The 21,530-nt window shown below is 42.1% G+C and overlaps 1 protein-coding gene across 4 annotated transcripts in view; it reads right to left on the bottom strand.

Moving 5' to 3' along the window:
• Positions 1 to 21,530, bottom strand: part of asic1b (acid-sensing (proton-gated) ion channel 1b) — a 226,719-nt gene that overhangs the window by 22,971 nt on the left and 182,218 nt on the right. For all 4 annotated transcript variants that reach the window (XM_086117316.1, XM_086117317.1, XM_086117314.1 and 1 more), the window contains 2 exons: positions 13,206 to 13,356; positions 12,233 to 12,360 (listed from right to left, as the gene is read on the bottom strand). In XM_086117316.1, coding sequence (XP_085973442.1) covers positions 12,233 to 12,360; positions 13,206 to 13,356 — 279 coding nt within the window. The remainder of the gene's footprint in view (positions 1 to 12,232; positions 12,361 to 13,205; positions 13,357 to 21,530) is intronic.

Here is a 21,530-nt window from a genome sequence, read left to right as displayed (position 1 = left end):
TGTGTGTGTGAGAGAGAGAGAGAGAGAGAGAGAGAGAGAGAGAGAGAGAGAGAGAGAGAGAGAGAGAGAGAGAAAGGGCACTTTGTGTCTTGTTAGGCTGGATTTACACAGCATAGTTCAAATCACATTTTCGGTTATTAGTTCTCCCACATGTGTTAAATGCACACTGTTAAAATGATTAACAAGGTTTTCGGAGTACAAGTCACATTCTTTCTCATAGTTTGGCTGGTCCTGCGACTTGTATAAACCGTACCGTATTTTCCGCACTATAAGGCGCACCTAAAAGCCTCCCATTTTCTTAAAAGCTCAGCGTTAAGGCGCGCTCTTAAAGTTCGATGCACCTTGTGTGTGGTTATTACGGTAATATGTCGACCCCAAAATGGCTCCTTGCTCGAGACATGCTGACAACGCAGAGTTCAAATTTCAGGCGTTGCGCAGTTGAACACGGAAATGGAGCAGCGGCGAGAGAGTTCAATGTTAACGAGTCAATGTTGTAACTTGCTGTTGGCTAAGTGAACTGTGTCGCTGCTTTATTCAATAAGTTTTACTGACATTTAATCGTTCTGTAGCAACGCCATTCAACAGTTAAGCTATTTTAGCTGTTCTTGTTTGTTCAAAGCTTCTTTGATCTGTGACATGGGTTGCGTCGGCGCTGATTGATCGAACCATGCGCGTCCGTGCTCACGCTCACGTGCGCACAGCAGAGAGAAGTGGACTATGGACTGCTGAGGCGCGCTTCACTCGAGTGGTGTTGCTACAGTTCTGCTGGCATTTCCTTGAACGTAGCTCCATCTAGTGGATGCATTGTAGATTGCGTCTTATAGTGCGGTGCGTCCAATATATGAAAAAAATTACAAAATAGGCCATTCATTGAAGGTGCGCCTCATAATCCAGTGCACCTTTTAGTGTGGAAAATATGGTATTTAAAGTAGAGCTCGTACTGACACCCAGAATCCCTGTTCACCGATAGTGTTGACTTTCTCAGCACCAAAAGTATTTATCAACCGCCAAAAGACAGTAGAAGAAGAAATGGAGGAAGAGGAAGAAGTCTTGCTTGACCGTGCGTGGCCACCTTCTTGATAGCATGCACCAAGAGTATTGCCAATCGCCCCAAAAAAGTAAAGGGGAATGGAGGAAGAATTAGAAGAAGAAATAGAAGATGACGAAGAAGTAGTCATCATGGCAACTGTGCAACATAGCTGCAGCCGCTAACCTGTGGTCACAAGAAGGATTTACTCTTTACAGCAGCAAAATGTGCAATAACCGACCAAGATTCTACCTCAGGCCATAAATGCGACACAGGGTTGTAGTTAAGGTAAGCCATTTTAAACTAAAAAGAAAAAACTTTTTGTAGTTAATAGTGGAAGTTTCTAAATGCAACTGGAACTGGAACTCGTTTGCTGCTGTCAACACAGGGCGCGCTCAGAAATTCACTCTGACGCCCTCACACCGCCCTGAGGTACAGTACGTGACAGTCTATTGCTGAGGTGTCCTGCAAGCTTACTAATTCAAACCTAAGGGGCACTCAGAAATTCACTGACGTTCCTCCACTACTCTGAGAGTGCATGTGTTCGGAGAGGCGGAGTTTTAAATTCAGTTTTAGACATTCATTTCTGAATGAAAAAAATGCAGATATATTCAGAGAACACTCAATAATTATGATTTGGCCGCCTAACGAATGAACACTCTGACAAATGTTTCAGCTCTACATGCGTCCAACAACAAGTCGAACCTTCGTGCAACAATGCTGGAGAATATGCCAAAGCGAGAGACAAGAACAATGAATAAATACGGCGAGTGTGGGCCAAAAAACATCTCACTCAGATTAATGTAGTCGTATATCAAATGATAGAATGTATTTATGACTTGTCTGGCAAGGAGATCACAGTTGATTAACCTCTGCTTATTCGGTGTATGGGTGTGCTCACGGTGACCATCAGTCTCTTTTACAGGGATGGCTTGATGGCAATATCAGCACAGGCAGTGACAGATCTGAATGAATGTTTCCAATTTAACATTTTCTTTACCGCAACGCAATGGCAGGAGCTGCTCCACTCTGTTATTTTAAATAGCTATGGGGAGGTACCACTTCTTTGTTTCAGGCTGTGAACAAATGCCTCAATGTATTCATAAATTCAAAGTAATAAAACAAAGAAATGCGGAATAATAGCACACATAAGAAAGGTTTACAATTATAGAAACATTCATTCATTCATTTTCTGAATTGTGGAACTTCACTAGGATTGCACAAGCATTCACACCCACAATCATACCGTGGGACAATTTAGATTCTTCATGCATGTTGGAACGTGGGATGAAACCGGGTAACGTTTAAAATAATGTTACAAACATCCGCCTCACAGTTCAGAGGTTGGGGCTTTGAATTTGGGCTTGAGCTTTTCCCGGTACTTTGTCCCTCATTCCAAAATGCATGCATGTTATCTTCATAAACCCTTTTAGGGACAGCAGTTACTACAGCGGACAGCTTGTCAATGTTATCTCTAGCACACGGTGTCAAACTCAAGGCCCAGGGGTCAGATCTGGCCCGCCACAGCATTTTCTGTGGCCCGCGAAAGCCAATCAAACATGTCGACTTCCATGATGATTGCTAAAATCTCTTCCAAAAAGGTCAAATTCTTAGATGTACTAAATGAGAGACACTGTAGTGTAAGCATTTTCTTGTTACGAAACCCCTCATGATAGTAACTTCAACAACAGTGGAATAAACCGTTCTTCTTTATATGCTCTCGGTCATAACGGCCCTCCAAGGGAAACAGTAACAGAAATGCGGCCCGTGACAAAAATGAATTTGACACCCCTGCTCTAGCACAACCACATGTTGGTTAGGCGTGGGGATAGGCGGTATTGAAGATGGATGGATGTAACTCATCTTACTGATTACAATGCCCGTCGTTGCATTAAAACAATGCCAGTGACGAACATGACACAATTGTTTGCATGATTTCATCTGGAGTGCAAACCAAGGGGATTTAAATGGTCACCACTGTATAGTCGGACATAATCCTCAGAAGGGGAAAAGAGGCAGAAAATAGCAAATAAATAAATAAATCTATTTTAGAATTCAAGCCCCATATAAAAACATGAATTACTGTCATCCCACAAGAACTGTGTTATTGGTGTGGTTGCAAAGACAAATCATGCGAGTGCAGTGTGATTTCTATTTTGCAAGCCATTAAATATTAACACTAATTAATTACACTTCAGCTGCCTGACTGTGCGAAGCATTCGCTGAAGTAGGAGGACATAAACAAGCCCTGCGTGCGGCTCCATCTCATCAGTTCAAACAATTCATCCCGCGGCAATAAATTAGAAGCCGCTGTGTGATTTAAAAGGATGGTGTCATACAATTTTCGATTAAAACTCCCGGTTGTCTCCTAACAGACTTACACGGCTGAACTTAAAAAATGGAAACGTAAAAAACGGGCAGCGGGGCACATTCCAGTAAATCTAATCATCGCTGGGTCATAGTCTGATTTTTCCCATCAATAACTTTTTGTTTTGGCTCAGTTGAGTAAAATTGTGTATTTATTAGTGATGTCCACTTATTGCATCAGGATAATATTTTAGAGACAACTGATAATTGGGCCATTGTTGACTTTGACAGCAGCATAGCCAGATATTTTTCTATGGGGGTGGCCAGGATGACATAACACCTCAGTGAGGTTTGACCAGAGGTGGTCGTGCATATGTCGGGAATTCTTTATCATCCCATCCACAGACAGGGTTTCAGGAAATAAAATTCACACCTCGCCATAATAATGTCCATCAGACTTATAATGAAGCAGGAACAAGTCAAAATAAAAAGAAACATTTTGCTGACCTTCATCGAATAGTTGATGCCATTGTCTTTGCAGTGGCTTTGCCCATTGTCCATAATCTCCATCCATCCATTTTCCGAACCGCTTGATCCTCACTAGGGTCGCGGGGGGTGCTGGAGCCTATCCCAGCCATCTCCGGGCAGTAGGCGGGGGACACCCTGAATCAGTTGCCAGCCAATCGCAGTGTCCATAATCTCATGCACGGATTTGTTAGCTAACAGTCAATCAGAGTGTTTGATTGTCACTGATGTCCGACGCCATTTTGCATTCTTTGATCAATGGCTCATTTGTTCAAATCATAACGAAAGAGCAACACAACACACACAAAAAAAAATGCTTGATTAATCCCAATTATAAATGTCACTTTTTATTTAGGTTTGTTCCTGCTTGTATTCTGAATGTGTGTGCAAGATTGTTGTATTATTTCATGACACCATGACTGTGGCTTGTACGATAAACAGTTACTTCTCGACCACTTACAGTAATGTTATTATTATATTTGATGAGTTGCTGAAAGCAAATTAAAACACCACTTAACATCCGGTGTGGTATTGATATTAACATTTGTGACATGGTTCAGTTAGAAGTGTTTGACCATCATGATCTTTTCACAGTCAAGTCGTGTGAAACGCGAAGCCCATTATGTTTCACACGCGGGCAGTGGAATGTAATCAACAAGTTAGATCAGCTGCACTTTTCAATGGCAATCAATGGATGCCATTTTGACAGCAGTTATTAATGCAGTCATTATTCGGGGCTCATAACTGATGAACTCGTCAGAGAGGCGACATGGCCTTTTCCCTGTGACCGAGCCGTTTAATTCCATGGCATTTAGCGCTGTGGAAAAACTGCATTTTCACAGCGACCTGGCAAAAATCCACAAGCGCCTTTTTCCTCATATCATTCACTTTACGAGACTGTTTGGATCATCCTTATGCCTTGCTATGAGCCCTTTGGGTCCAGAACCCGCTAAACGTAGCACAATTTGCGTCATAAAACAAAAAAATAAGAGTGAGATTCTGGTGGGAAATATAGAGGAGGATATGAAAGGGGGTACATTATGGGAAAGTGACTTTTTAATGTCTTGTCTCCAAATAGTTGGTTCTCTGGAGGTCACTCTCTGGCAACCTCACAAGGGGGAAAATTTGATACCTGTGACTTCCCTGTCATTTTCACATGGATGCAGTATGCTTAGATCCCTTGATACTCTGTTACAATTCATTCATATAAACAGATTTACAATTGATTTGAATGTAAACTCTACATGGATTGGCCTTTAGTAAAGAATGTTTGATTCTTACAGCCAATGTCAATCATCATCATTACTTTCACACCATTGTAAGCAAACAACATGGCCAAAAAGTCATTATCATCCCATCCAGTCACTATAATACTGTATCATGCACACATATACTTCATATTACATATCTTGCACCACACATTCATAATACAAGCAGGAACAAACTTAAGTCACAAGCAAGGTTTGGAATCACAAGGTTTGGAATTGTGAAGAATTCAGAGATGTTTGTGTCATTGTGTCATTTAAGACACGATTTGAACCAACTGTGAAAAACTTCGATTTAACCGTCCATTTCAGAAAAAAGCATCTGAACGAACCGTTCTTCACTTTGATCATTTATAATCACCGCTGGTACCCCTAATGCCTCGACCACTAGGCTGGACCAAGTTCCAAAGCAAAACCACTTTGAAGCATCGCTGGAGCGCTGTAATGGCAATGCAAAATGGTAAGCAGAGCTGCAGTGTGACTATTAATAATAAGAATAATTAGAATAATGATATGATAATGTCTGCTAATTTGTCAACATGGGGTTGGGGGGTGTTTGTGTCTGCAAAATTCATACGGCAAATCGCTACATAAATGACGTGATAATGCATGGGTGCACACTTGAAGAGGGTGTGTGGGCATGCTTATCTTAGCCAATAATGGGTTGGGCAGAAAAAAGACTGTCGTTTTAGGCCCGGAAGTTGGAAGGACAAGGGCTGACAGATCCAACCTTAAAATGAGCCAATTTCATTCTAGCAAGAAATATGATGTAAATATGTGAAGAATTCCTGATCCATGGGCTATTTTGATGAAAACTATGCGACAGACATGTTAACAAGACACCAGGGAACTCTATAGAAATGTGAAAAAAAAAGCAAAATATGTTGCCTCTGAAGGACTACCACATGAAGAGTGGAGAATAGCAAGAAGCGACAGCCTTCTGCAGACACTGATGGCATGCAAAAATCACCCCTCGCAGCCTGCCCACACTCACCACAAGTCAAGTGTGGACGTGAAGTGACTCAGAGTTCGCACAGATCCGTCCCATCCTCTCTACCATTTCATATGTGTGGTCCTCTGCAGCATACAAGCTAAACCGTAGTTAATGCAAGTGTACACTTTCTGAACTATTCACTGAAACAAGAAATCACCTCCACAAGCCTGCACAGGCGGACTGCTTCGTGTTTGATTGTGAAGGCACCCGCAAGTGTGTAACTACCCCAGGGCCCCAATGGGATTTAAGATGCGTAATGCATAAAGCTGAAGGAGTCCTATTGGGCCTTTTTGGCCTGTGGGACTTCTGAGGCAACTGATAGATACCCGCTGGCCAAGTGAATTCAACTTCGATGGTCATCGAGGCAAAACCGCATGCATGGGAGGAGTTTGGTGAGGCCATGGAAAATTACTTCTGGACTCCTTCAAGGAAATTGTGGTCAACCATCCGGTGTCTCAGGAGGGGGAAGAAGTGCACCATTAACACTGTGTGGAATGCTGCTGACCTCGACTCGGGACGTTGTGGAAAAAAACCACTTCGAGACCTCAATTCCACCAACAAGCCTTTCATGCAGAGTTTGGAGACTTTTGAGGTGGACTTTCCAACCTCCTATCTCTGGGGCTGAAGTCACCGAGGTGGGTAAAAAACTACTCGGTGTGGTATGGCCAGATTGCCAAAAGACTCTTGATGTCGTGGGGTTGTTCTGGTTGACAGACCTCTACAACAGGAGTGCCCAACCTGGCGACCGCGGTCGACTTCGCACCAGTCGACCGAGGAGTGTAGGGGTAAATGGAAAAAAAAAAAAAAAAGATTTGTGTCTCTGTGTGTACGTGCTATATATTTGTGTTGTGTGTACATTGTACACTAAGCATCCTGTCAGTTTTCACATTCACAAAAGAACTATCTGAAAATCAATAAATAAAAAAAGGTGCCCACCTGTAACCTAAGGTGGTGCATGACCTGCATCGCAGCAAGTTGTTGCCGGTCAGCAGTCTGCAATTGCAGCTAACAATCAGAGCTGTTGAGATATATCTATTTATTTTTTGTTTACCTGTATTCTCATTCAAAGTTTGTTTGATCCGCAATTCCCCAATGGCATTGTTAAAGAATGGGAATCTGGGATGCCAGAAGTGGAGCTACAGGCGCATCTCACGTCGCCCACTTAATTGAGAAAATTGAGCTACCTGCCTTGATGGCACCCAAGTAGGCAGCCGTCGGCAAGTGCTCTTCAAGAGCCTTGCGTTTTTTTGGTTGTTTTTGTTTTGTCACATGGTGCTGTTGTTATGTCGTGTGGACCTGATGTGGACTGTTTTCAGCATTTTTGGCCACGACATTCGTCAAAGAAGAAGAATCTGTGCTTGGTGGTTGCGCCTTTTCGGCAGCACGCGTGTACCAGCACTGATTTTGATTGGGAGGAATGTCGGCACCATTTGACTGTCGTTACTGGACAGCCCCGGGCGCTTGTGTCTTGCGCCTGAAGTAGGCAGCATTTTTACAGCCCCGCTTTGTTCAGCGGAAAGGTCGGTGCTGATGGACAGTCTGCGGCTGGATGGATGCATAGCTTGAGGAGCCGACGATGAGAAGAAAGGAGCGTCAGCGCAGAGTGCCAATGCGTATGTGGAACTGGGAGTTGCGGCTTGGAATTGAAGTGGATTTACATGGGACAGGAGAACAGAGCCAATCTCTTTTTGGTTAATGGATGCTACAGCTTCTTGTTGCTTTGAAAACGTAGCTTGTAGCAGACGTGTGCACATTTTCAGCATGACATCTTTGATCCACTGGTGAAAAGGACACTTTGATTCACTCCTCTTTCTTCTATAACTGCTTCACACAACAAAGTGTATGCAGGAAAGTGGTTCAGATTGCACAATTGTCTGTGTCTTATGTGTTGTCTTGTATTATTTTGTCATTTTATGTTAACTTTTCTTTTGATGGCGGCGCGGGAACCCGCAGCGGCTCCTCCAGTTGCATGTTGTGTTGAGAGGGAAGAAATTTCATCTGTGCTGCACATTTGACAATAAAGTTGTACTTGACTTGACTTGACTTAATCAGTAAGCTACCCCCAGAGCAGCGAGCTGAGTTTCACATATGCATATTCACTCGGTGCAGCAATAACAACACTCTCTATGTCCAATGGCTGAAGTATGAATCCTGGTGTGAAGACCTGGATGGCCAACTAACCACCACGAAGAACAAAGATAAGGAGAATTACCCTAAACCTGACAAGTCACAAGAATACCGAAGCTCCGATAACACGTCAAAGGAAGTGCTGCCACCAAGTATTTCCTCAGCTCCCACTGATTTGGAGGACCAGACTTACCCCGTTGTGCCCTGATGAGGAAATAAAAGCAGCTATCAGACATCTCACTTCAGCCGACTCTAGCAGACAGACATCATACCCCTTTAGAGTGATTAAGCAGTGACACACTCACGGAGGGATAACACGGCCATCAGCCTATGGGAGGACAAAATGAACCAGATAAAAGTCGACGGCGTGCTATGCTCTGCGACTCCCTTGATTTGTTGCAAAGACTTCATGCCACCATTGATTGTTAGGGTGGTCCTGTTTGTGACCTACAGATGGCACTGTAGAGCTCTTCCTGCAGTGGCACACCTGTTGGTCATTGTGTCATTAGTTAGTGTTTGGTTAAGAGGACTCCCTGCCCGACCGGTCGGTGTCGGATCATTGTGTGTGTCTCTCACTACCAAACACTCGTCAGTAAAGCAAGTGCTAACACAATCTCAAATAAATTTTCGACCAGCCAAACAACAAACAAAGCAATTTGCTTAGCAACACACTTGTTAGGGCGGCCCGGTGGACGAGTGGTGAGCACATCGACCTCACAGTGCAAAGGTCGTGGGTTCGATACCGGCTCCGACCTTCCTGTGTGGACTTTGCATGTTCTTCCCATGCCTGCGTGGGTTTTCTCCGGGTACTCCGGTTTCCTCCCACATTCCAAAAACATGCATGGCAGGCTGATTGGACACTCGAAATTGTCCCTAGGTGTGAGTGTGAGCGCGGATGGTTGTTTGTCTCTGTGTGCCCTGCAATTGGCTGGCAACCAGTTCAGGGTGTCCCCCGCCTACGCCTGAAGTCAGCTGGGATAGGCTCCAGCACCCCCGCGACCCTTGTGAGGATAAAGCGGATCAGAAAATGGATGGATTGACACATAAGTTAAGTTTTTAACCACCAAACACCAGTTCGTGAGCTCAGTACCAACGAGCTAACTAGTGACGAACTAGCTAGATCGCATAATTTGTAGATGCATCCAGGCTTGTCCAGTAATGTCGTACTAAATGTGCCTTGTAGACGCCTGTGAATTTAGAAATATCTCATTTTAATTGACATTTGACAGTGTGCCAGAGTTTTGTGGAAGGCAGCATGAAGCGGGTGATAGAGGGTCGCTATGGCAGCATCACTTATAATAAGCTAAGTACGATGAAAAATATATTTTTTTGGCGGTGGGGGGCAGATATAATGACAATCTGTTGCTTGAAGTTATTTCAAGCTAAAGAAAAAAAAAGAAAAAGAATTGTTTACTTTTTTTGCTCTCACATGTTCACATAAGTTAACAGATGAACGATTTGACATGGGAAAATTGAGCCATTGTTACCTTGTGCGTTTTTGGTCCCAGCAGTCTTCATTGAAGGAAAGTTGCAAAAACTATTTCTTAGGATTTTTCTTGTTGGTTTCAGTTGTTTAATGCTTTCCCCTGCCTGACAGCCAGCAATCGTATTGTATGTAAAATAAAATGTGCAGCTCTCAATACACTTTAAATGCCTTACGCTTGTAATTAAAGCCACAGATGCTATAACCACATGTTTGAATGTTAAATGAGTGCGGGTGTAAAAAGCTCAGAGGCTTATGTGATGTGTAGAGAGGGCAGAACGATTCGAACGGATGGTTGTGCGGCAAGGGAGGGTATGAGGGTACAAGAGTGTGCAATTGGTGCTGGGATCCCTGCCAGGGCTGCATCAGGCACATCTGATGGGGAACGTCCCAAAAAGAACCCTGAAATGCATCACTGCTGTAATGGCTGGGACAATAAACAGGTTTATGTGGCTGATAAAATAGGTCCAACGATGCCAAAAGTGTCCACAACAGACTCGTTTTATTGAACATTCCCTGGAACTGGATGGTCATTGCGTCACTTCACCCCATTCCAAGGGCAAGGAAACAAGCTAACAGACAAACTGAACACCGAACTGAGCATTTTGATTTTGGTATCGGTACCAGTGCCAACATTTATTTCGACATTTTTCGATACGTTTTCAAGCCTTTGAGCATCTTTCGAGTCCGTGGCATATTTATTTAGCCCTGTGCAATATGCCTAAAATGTAATATTGCTCAAACAAACATAAAAAAAACAAACATGTACAAATATTGGCCATTTTGTTTTATTAGCCACAGGTCTGCATGTTATAAAAATGTGAAGATAGAGCTCACCCACAATGGATTTTCTAAAACAACGATAAAGAAGTGGTTCTCAACGAGTGTGTTGGGTCACGTTAGTGTACTTGAGTGCTCCAACTGTGTGCCGCAGGAAACTGTCAAATGTCACTTAAAAGATCAAAAAATATTTATTTATAACAAGTGATATATCATTGTTTATTGATGTATGCTTATAGTGACGTTCAGAACAAATAAATGGTCTTTTATTAGATGGGAGAATGCATATCATGGATATGTGACTTTTTGTGAGATTTTTATTTGGTGTTGTGCCGCGAGATTTTACAAACTTAATACATGTGTTTTGGCCTTGGCTCAGCAAAGGTTGAGAATCACTGCCTTAAACAATGGTGACACCCCCGCCCAAATGCTAATGAACACAGCTCGTTGCTTCAGAGCGATGCCGTGCATGCATTTTGGAGATTCATGCTGTTATTATTGCTAAGGAAAGCCAGCACGACAGGACACAAAGTTGTAGTAGTTGCTCTTACAAGCATTACTGTCATGCTTCATGCTTTGCATGCGGACTGTTTTGGTCATTCAAGCCGTTTAAGCGGAATAACATGAATATTCAGTATGAGGGCAAAATTTGACGGTTTAATTGGTCCAGTTTGACATATTCAGTAATTGCATTGGTCAGATGTGAAGAGAGAATCTGTAACTCTGTTGGCGACATAAAGCTCGTCAGTAAAAATGAATAAATAAAGCGCATTGCATTTAAATCCGCAGGGTTGAAATGGAAAAGAGTAGCAGATTATCATTGAGCAATTACGGTAGGCCTATCTGCATTCTTTGAGTTCAGGGTGCTTAGTGCTTGTCCTTCAAGTGTTGACGACTTTGGCCAGGCAGGTTTTAAAACACAGTTTACACATAAGGTGCATTGGCGTTAATTGCCTCGCCTTGCTCATTTGTCTTCAAGCTGAAATACATGTACCGGTACTCTCATTTCACACTTGAGACCCCTGGTTTGTCCCCCAGTTGCGGCGTGGTGACGCGTTACTGCAGTCATTCTCCTCTCTTTCTCTCTCTGTCTCTCTCTCTCTCCCTCTCCCTCTCCCTAGCTCCCTCTCCAAGATCTCTGATCTCTCCGACAGCTTTCCTTTTGCTCCGCGTGTTACTCCAATCCACGTTTGCTTGTTTGCTAGCTGTTTTTTCCTCGTCAAGTCAACTCTAGTTACAAAGCAGTAACGTCACATGCCGATTCCATGTCTCAGTAGACTCGTATCAAATTGGAACCGGTATACCATGTGGTAAGAAAAATATTTAAGTGGCTCACAAACAAACAAAAACTGAGTAACCAACCAAGTACATTTGTTACCCAACTAAGTAACAAACAAACTGACTGACACATCAATTAATTGGCTTACTAACTGGTGAATTAAGCACCTCACAAACTAACAAGTTACGGTATATAAATAATAAAATAGCTACCCAACAAACCAACTAACTGACAAACTAACCAACCAACAATTTAACAAGCCATTCAAGTAACACACAACCCAATACGTAGACACAAAAAAAACACATAACACCAGTTAAAAGTAGCTCACACACTAATATATTCGATAACCAAGCAAACAACCAGCTAGCTAATTAACTAACTCGCTAACAAATTAGATAACTAAATAAACAGGAGTCCATTCATCATCTCAGCTGAGACTTACCCGTTGTTCCTGACAGGAGACAAAGGTCTGGAATCCCGGCGCTACCCCGAATCCCAGCTGATCAATGAACGGCGGCTCCTCCTGCGTGTGGATCTGAACCTTGATGCCCGCTTCAAACGATGTCTCGTCTGTTGACGAAAACAGAGGTTTAAGAGAAAGACCTAATCAGTTGAATTTGGCATATAAATTATTTGAGGAAAAAGCAACCCCTTATTCATTTTAATAGTAACATTGTAAGATGAGTTTGAAATGATATTGAAGTGTTTTGGGATCATAGCCTGTGGTATATTTACAGTTTAAAGCAGGGGGAGGAAACTCCGGCCTGTTTTCAATCTCTCTCTACTTCAACACACTTGATTCACACTTGATTCATCAGCTAACAGCAAGCTCTGTTGAAGCCTGAAACGATCATGATCAATTGAATCAGGTGTCCTGAAGTAGGGAGAGATATAAAACAGGCATAATGTGGCTCTTGAGGAACCGGAGGTCCCTACCCCTGGTTTAAACTATTAATGTCGTCAATTATGAACATTTTTAGGGGTAGTGTCATTTTTCACTGTTTGCGACATGCCAAGAGTGGGGTTTTACTGTGTCTCCATCTGCCATCCATGTTTATTCTGTCCTTAATGGGATATGCATAAATAACACTTGTTTGACCATTTTTTTTAATGGGAACATTTATTGTGAGAGAAGCGGAGCCCCCTCAGCCTAATTCCAGCCTGCTTCCGGCTCTAAAACATTTTGACCTTGTCAAAACTGTTATTATCTGAACAGCGTTGCACGACAATGATCAGAATGGTACCACCTCGAACTTAATTTTGGAGAGCAAAAAACCGCTGTAATTACTGAGAGTGGAATAATTATGGTGTTATTTGTGATCTGTTTTGGACCATTCTGTGAAACTTGCTGCAGTGATGTAATTCGGTGGATGTTTTTGTAGCCACTACTCAGAGGCAATTTGAGATACTCTTACCCGTCTCTCCCCACACGGGCAAGTATTCGTCCTGCTGGATGTCCAGCATCAGCTCCAGGCCGTTACCCATGCCGCCCTTCATGGTCAACAGCAGAGGCCGCCCGTCCTGGCCCGAGTTAAAGGTGTAGCACTTTCCATATCGTGTGAAGATCTGACAATAACAAAAAAAAAAAAAAAACAACAACTGTGAATACATAAGTCAAGGCTCCAATAATAAGAATAAAAGAAATAAAAAGACTACACAGAAGACTACATATGCATTGAGTCCATTCAATGCACCATGTTCCATTTGCCACAGTGAAAAGCACAGCTGCGACCTATTGGTCAAACTATGCCTGTCAGTCAACTAATGGATATATAATTGAATGTAACGGACATTAGGAAATGGAAAGCGATGGCCCGCATCCAGAATACAACGTATGGTATTTGTGAGCCTGGTATGAAAACATCCGACCGCACTAACTAACCGGTTGACCTTCATGTTGACATTCACATTAAGTAATAACAAATCCAAATATAAAACGGTTATATTGTATTTATATTCATATGTGTTATTTGCCCTTTTGGGGACATCGACGTTTCAACATACGCCACCCATTTCAAGTGTATGATGATGAAAATGTTATGAGACCCCAATACAACCCCTCCAAATTTCACTTAATAGTACCCCCTTGAAAGTTATAAACAATTTGACAACCCACCCCGCCCAGTATTCCTGATCAACACGATATTGGGTGGATGTGTCTAACAGGACAGAACGCATATAACATCTTATAGGGAGCTATGTTTGACTTTGTTGTGGTTTGAAGCAGCCTTTCGGGCAAATTCAAATGCTTATACTTTGCTGAGTTCCTCCAAGAGAATTCCTCAAAGTGTGCCGGAATCGGAAGCACGTGGTCAGAGCGTCAGTCAAAATTTGCTCATCTTCTACATAATAAAAAATAATCGGCTTTTAGGCCTCAAAATTCCAAAAATTCAACCATTTTCGAAAGTGAGTGTTTCACCACATTCATAATCATAATCTTTCTATTTTAGGAGTCCTGAACATTTCCAACCCCAAAACGAACTCAGACGTGCACCCTGGAAAGTTAGGAAAACAAATCTGCAGTCAATACCAGTGTGTAGTATTTTTTTGCTTGTGTGATGATCATTTTAGGGATTCACCACAAAAGTGGAGTTGCGAGGGGTTGATCATTGTTGCTATTTTTTGTTGTATCCTCAGTCATGTCACTTTGATAGTTTACAAGCAGATCGATAAAGGCGATTCAAATGCCCTGGCAAATACTGCAGATCTATAAGATTTAAAAAATTGAATTCTGTCCAGTTAGGTTAAGTGGAAAAGATAAGCAGGTAGGACACTAAAGAGCACTAGAGATAAAAACCAGCAAGAAAAAATGAGTCATAACCTTTCAAGTGGGTCCAGAGTGTCTGCACCATGCCGACTCTCAAGAGGAGTGGGTGTTGGTGGTGGGGGAACACACAACACTGATTTTGACACCCTTCAAAACGATCCGCTCACCTTCATCGCATCACGGTTCATCATCGCCCTTTGCGATATCGCCCCAGGAAATCTGGCGACATCTCACCTGCCAATTATGCTTTGCAACCACAGAAAGTGTGGTGAGAATGCATACCTGTCAACTCATACGGTTTAGCCACAGTTCATACGGATTTTGTGGTGAATCTTACGTATATGGGCGTATCCACAAATCATACGGATTCTGAAATTATATTCTGAAATATTTTTTTTTTCTGTGCAATTTATCCCTATTCTCTGAAAAACTCACTTATTTGAATTGTTGGTGCTGTTTCAGAAAGCCATAAGATGCTGGCTAATACGAATATGGCAGTTGGGGTGAAGGAAGCATTTTTTAAATTCATACATCTCAACATCTGCTATCTTAAATCTTTTTATGTCTAAAAAGTGCATTGCCTGAATTGTTAGTGGTTACATACTCAAAAGTCTTTGCCATACATCCATGTGCACTTCCTGTGCATTTTATCAAAATATAAGGTAAGATAAGATAAGATAACATTTATTTGTCCCACACTGGGTAAATTTACAAAATATAGTAATTCTAATAATCAATTTATCAAAAAAAAGATCTCTGAGCCATTTATTTTTTCAGTAATGTTGTATGATGCATTTGAAATGATATTCAAGTACTTGAGAGGGCGGAGCTATAAGCGAGCTGGTACTCAGCACTGCCACCATCTCATTTTCACTATATTTTGCCATTTTTCCAACCCCTCAGGTAACTTAAAAATACTGCAAACCAATATTGCAACTTTTTGCAGTGTTATTGAAGATTTTGAGATTTCGTTTCCCCTCCCCATCTGAACTGCAAATGAATGGCGCTTGTGCAAAACCACCACTGGTTAACTTGAGTTAATTGAATAAAAAGTCAATTTTCTTACGTTTAATCCCTTAAAGAGAATTTAGCGTGCAGCATCTCGGAGATAACTTGATAATGCACCTGTGCTGCTATTATAGATACATTTCCCAAATGTCGGCCAAATAAAAGATGATAATTTTTTCCCCCCAAATAAGCCTCACAGTCGGCGACCTGCGTGCACATGTTGAAGGCATGGAGACTAATGCCAGGATAAATTCGAGTTGCTGTGGTAACCGTCTACATTGAATCGAGTGCAGCAGCAGAGGGAGGGGAACCAGTGGTGACCTTGGGACAGGCGGATAGGAGTCTTTGTGGAGGTTTATTTTCTTCACAACACGTCTGCCTATTGAGAAGCTCATCCAAGGTTCCTCAAAGCACAGCATCAAAGTGTTTTTTGCCTCCCTTAAAATCAAACCAATGACAAAGGAGTGTGCGATATTTTTCTCGATGCCCAAAACAAAAGGCTTGAAGGTGATACTCACAGAAACCTAATTAAGAAGCTCGCTGGGGGATGGTGCTACTATGCTTGCTCTTGTCTATTTAGCATAAAAGTTGAACAAATATTTGTGATCCCAAAGCAGCTTTGCTTATAAATCCCATATTGCAGTCACATTGCATGCCCAGCCTTCATATTAGAATGACTGTATCAGATGCAGCCCGCTGGTGTGAAAAAACATCAGACGTCATCAACCCATTTGTGTCGTCGAAAAAAGAAAAATGCTATCATCTTGGCTGAATAATTCACAGAGTGACAGCCTGAGAGTGTTGAGACCGCCCCGGGCGATCAGACCCTGTGTGAGCGCCACACGGAGACGCAAGCCGTTCCCGGAAAACGTTGCCAAGGAACCGCGATCCCTGTCCCTGATATCTAGGAGAGAGCTGAGAAAAAATATATTCGTTTGACTGTCACACAAAAGGACAAAAAAAAAGACACCTTTGAGAGACGGTCTTGGTTGCGGACACATGAAGGTGCCTGTCAGTGGGTGTCAGTTCATCTAACAAATGACACTCATCCGATAGCGCAAATAAATTTGTTCTACACACCTCAACAAAAGACAGACAGAAGGCGTTTTGCTTTTACTTCTAAAAGGTTCCCGCACTTCCCACTCTCTTATTTGATGCTCACTGAACTAAGGCTGTTTTGAAGGGGTCGTCCTGTCTCATGCAAATGATGCAAGTCCCGCCGACGATGGACCCAATTCTTTTGTTTAGTTTCATTTCAAGAAAAAAAAATAATGAACACGCTTAAACAGCAAAAGGATGGACTGTATTTTTACACATGGAAGCATCACTTCATGACCAAGCTCAAACATTACACTTGTCAAATAGAGAAGCAGATGTACGAATAGGGCGCAAGGAGCTGATATCAACATTTGAACAAGTGTTGAACAGCTAAGATTTTTATTTATTTTTTAGTCTGTATATAACACTCTTGAATTCATGCCAGGTCAGTGGGTGGCAACATAATTCATGTACAACCTTTTTATTGCCCTTTCCATTCCTTCTTACTACTTTGTATAAAACTCGGACAGTCGTTGAACTTGTCCTGAGATTTATTTTTCATAATTCCATTGTACAAAAATAAGATGATATACAATTTGGAACAAGTTGTGGATGAGCAGCTAGGCAACAAGTGACACACTTTTTCTTTTTCCCGTGGGAGCCGGTGGAAGTAAAAGGGCCAATATAGAATGGATATTGCACTTTTATTCATCAGGTTGTGAGAAAGACCTCCAAAAGTGCGGCTGCAGTTGAATGCTAACGTTGGGCAAAAAAAAAAAAAAAAAAAAGATAAAAAAGTAAAAACACCAACAAAATAACGTTTTAAGATGTTAAGCAGTGCTCCCGGTAATTAATGGGGAACCTTATTTTGCTCATTCTAAGCTTGTTATTTCTCTTTTGGGAATTCAGCAGAATGGCCCTGCAGGACTGACTGCAAAGTTCGAAACAACCCTAAATATATGGGAAAAAAAATTCCTATGCTCGTACTTTGTGCATGCCCTCGTTAACAAGTTTGCCGGTCGATCTCTAGAATCCCACATTGGCCCACTTTGGGAAGCCTAATGAAGTTCTTTTGCGGCATACTGTGCCTGCAATATTTGCTAACAAGCGTTAGTATTATGCATTTTTACTCACAATGAAAATCAAAATATGACTCAGTTGGCAACCCCTGTTACCAAAAGCATAATGAAGAAGTGGCAATTGTGCAGTCATTTTTCAAACAATTGATCTGCCATATACTCACAGTTAAAATATCAGCATTTTCTATAATGTTTATCTTGATTAGGGTCGCAGGTAATTAGATTCTGTCCCTGACAGTGCGAGAGAAGTGGGATACTCCCTGGACTGGTTGATAGGCTTGCCTCTCGCCCAAAGTCAGCTGGGATAGGCTCTAGCTCACCTACAGTCTTTTAATAAAGATGAGTGCAACCGAAAATCAATGAATGTCGAATAAAGTCAGCTCAAATGAAAGTGTCTCAATTTCATCAAATTGAAGAATGTGATACTCTTTCTGGAGTAGTAATCAGATTTTTGTATCCTTGGAAATATAGTTGCTATGTCAAATTTGGTTTTGCCCAATCACCTGGGAAACAAATTGGAGATGCAAAACAATGGAGCCACGATACATGAGGATTTGAATTCATCTGAAGAGGACAGCTCTTCGATGGTCCTTGATGACTTGATTTGAGGACGTGCCAAGAGCAAAGCGTCGTCATCATCTCCATTGCCCCCCCCAAACACTACTGTTGATGCCCAATAGCATCAACAGTAATGGTATTTGTGATCTTTTGGGCAATGGCTTTTTGAACACAAAGGGTGGATTAATATATGTAGACAAACTATATAACTGTACTCAGAGGCATATATTTATCCTCTGCAAAAAAAAAAAAACTCACTATACTTACAGCAGTTGTGAAACTTGTCTTTCGTTATATGCATGTGTTATACTGTATAATTGGCTGGCAACCAGTTCAGGGTGTACCTGCTTACTGGCCGAAGATAGCTGAGATAGGATCCAGCAAGCCCGCGGCCCTCGTGAGGATTCAGCGGATTAGAAAATCGATAGATGGATGTATCATACTGACACTAGAAAGAGTCACAATGCATTAATCAGGATGCAGTGTTTAATTATTTTGATGGTTTTCAATGATGAAATTATGATATGTTTTGTACGCTACACTATCATAAAATGATATTTCCCTTATTAAAAACACAAACATATGAACCCTTTATGGGGGTGGGGGGTCGGAGGGGTATTTTGGGGAGGCAGAAATGGGTTACTTTCTCTGTATTCTCTCTGTTACTCCCAATAATAAAGAACTTCAACTTCGCATCCCTGAGGCCGCATCACAGGATTAGCAAAGAAACAATCCAGAAAAAAGTAATTCCCTACCTGGAGTCTCACAACATTTGCTTGCACGACCTGAATAAATTACACATTATACTTGGGTGACCAGATTGGTTGCTCACCACTTGCAGGGTAAAATGATGCGTACTTCTTTGGGGGAGGGAAGGGGAGAAGGGGCGGGGGCGGGGGGGATCAAAATTTAAAACCATATTCCACGGGGTCTCTTAATCTTAATATAGCATGACTGAACACAGAAGGGAAATCATCCATCAAAGTGAGGGAGTAGCCGAAAAGCAACCACAGAATAAATAGGATTCAGTGAGATCTACTCCAGTCAGCGGAGTGTACTGTGCAGTGGGCTGAGGCATGTTCATGGAAATAACTCCCAACAAATGACATTTACAGCTCAGGGAGAGGTCCCCCGACAACAAGGGCGGTGTCCCTGCACTCCAGTCAATACGTCATGATGGGGGAAAAAAAGAGGGGCCTCAATGTACCCCCCCTCCCACCCCACGCCCCTCCGACCCTCACCCTAACCCAACCTCTTTGGGTGGCTCGCCTCTCGAGTGCGACCAACTCTATTTCATGCAGACAGCTTGTCTCACACGCCCGGAAACCACGCAGGCTTCATCGATTATCAATGCGCCCCCCACCCCCACCCCACCACCACCCCCAACCAAAACACGGGCCCCTGCTCTGTTTATCTGTGGAACAAGCTGTTGCTGCTGCTGCCTCGTCACCCTTCGGAATGCAGCAGCAAAGCATCCTTGACACATTTAAATGTTTGAAGATATGCACCAGAGGCGTTTTAGGACCAAGAGACAACCACCAATGTATTTTGGAATAGCAGGTGTCAGTCAAACATGAGCTTGCCAAGTAAACGTAGTCGTGAAATGCAATGTTTCGTAAGGCACATATTTTACATGAGGAAAATCTCATGGTCAGTGGTGGGAAGCAACCAAGTACAAATACCTGATAAGTATACATAAGCGCATTTTTCAGGTGAGATACGAGTGCCTTCACTAACGAGTTTTTCAAGGCACCAGCTGTCACTTGGCTGATTTTGTCCGATTATTCGATGAAAGAGTCGTTAGAATCATCGATTCTATAAATGACAGGTTGGTGACAGCCTTTGCGGCAGTCTACACAATGAAGCCCCACTTGCCATTTGACACCTGTGGCTCAAACCTATGTGTGGATTTTTTTTTCATTAAAAAACGTTTTGTTTTTTTTTAAATATGATTTTTTTTTCTCATCGGAATCAACTCCTGTTTTGGCTGGAAAACTTATTGGAGGTTTCTCCAAGTTTTTTTCCAGATTTTTTCGTGTTTCTTTCCCCCCCCCCCCAATGCATCTATAATGGGTGTCGGTTAAAAATGAATTTTCAGTATTTGCAGGCCGGCCTTGCTGCTATCCCAGAGAATAGCATGGGTCCACTGTATACTACTTTTATTTTGAAAGCAAATACATTTCATGTTTCCATTTTGCCAGGTTCTGCATGTATTTTATTTCTTTCTTTCATTTTTTGTTTCCAACTACTTATGTAGAGAATGAGTAGGCCAACATTTGCATCCTCTGCTCACAGCACACCTAACAAAAATGTCACAGAAAGTGTATACTGTATAATGATCTTGTCTCAGTTTCCCCACTAATTTACTGCCTCAGTGTGAAATCTGTGCCTGTTTCATTTGACACAAAACTATGATTCTGCTGTATAAATGGCAACTGGTGGATACACAGGTAAAACAGTGCCTTCTGCAATCTAGTGAAAAATCTTTTAACTCATTCAGTACCAGCCAATTCTGGACCAAGTCTGAAAAGACATTTAAAAACGTCTTTGGGAGTGAATGAGTTAAATGTATCTGTCTGTAGTATACCGTATGCTACTTTCACAGATCGATGATCAAAGATTTGTAATGAATAAATCCTTTTCAGACCAATTAAGTTAAATTTCCCACAGTACATCTGATGATCTCCCAGTACCTTTGTTGGGAATCACTGCTAACCAATAGAGGCATACAGTGAGCGACTTGGGGAAAGCAACTCAACATGAATCAAAAACCTTCATTATGGGCAGTGTGGGTGTCTTGTGAGTGTGTGATTGTCAACACATCAATCCAGCACTGATGGACGCCAGAGGAGGCGCCGTACGGCTGGCTTGATTTCTCCCATCAGGCTCCTAAAATGTTTTAATGTGGAAGTACCTTTGCAAAGTGACAACAGCTGTGCAACCACAGTAATGGTATAACACTAATATGAAAATGGTCGTCGTAGCACATTGTACCGATTGTATATGTACAAACAGTACATACTAGAGGAAGGGTTTTCAAAGGTTTTATTCCAAGTACATCCTCAAAAAATACTTAATTCTCTAACTACCATCATCATGACCAACATTAAAATACAGAAGCACAGTAGCCGTAAGTGTGTATCAAAAATGAGGGAGATCGATTCTATATTGAATATGAAATTAAGCGATGACAATATGCGCAGTTTGAGTATTTGAATATTAACACTGTTAAACACTGCTTGGCTCTCGACGAAGGCGGACGCTTTTTTGCCCTGCTCCTAACCCCCCCT

Source organism: Hippocampus guttulatus, chromosome 8 (assembly GCF_054856545.1).
Source record: "Hippocampus guttulatus isolate MCC_2025c chromosome 8, RoL_Hgut_1.0, whole genome shotgun sequence".
NCBI classification, from domain to species: domain Eukaryota; kingdom Metazoa; phylum Chordata; class Actinopteri; order Syngnathiformes; family Syngnathidae; genus Hippocampus; species Hippocampus guttulatus.
This window is presented reverse-complemented; position numbering and strand designations above follow the sequence as displayed.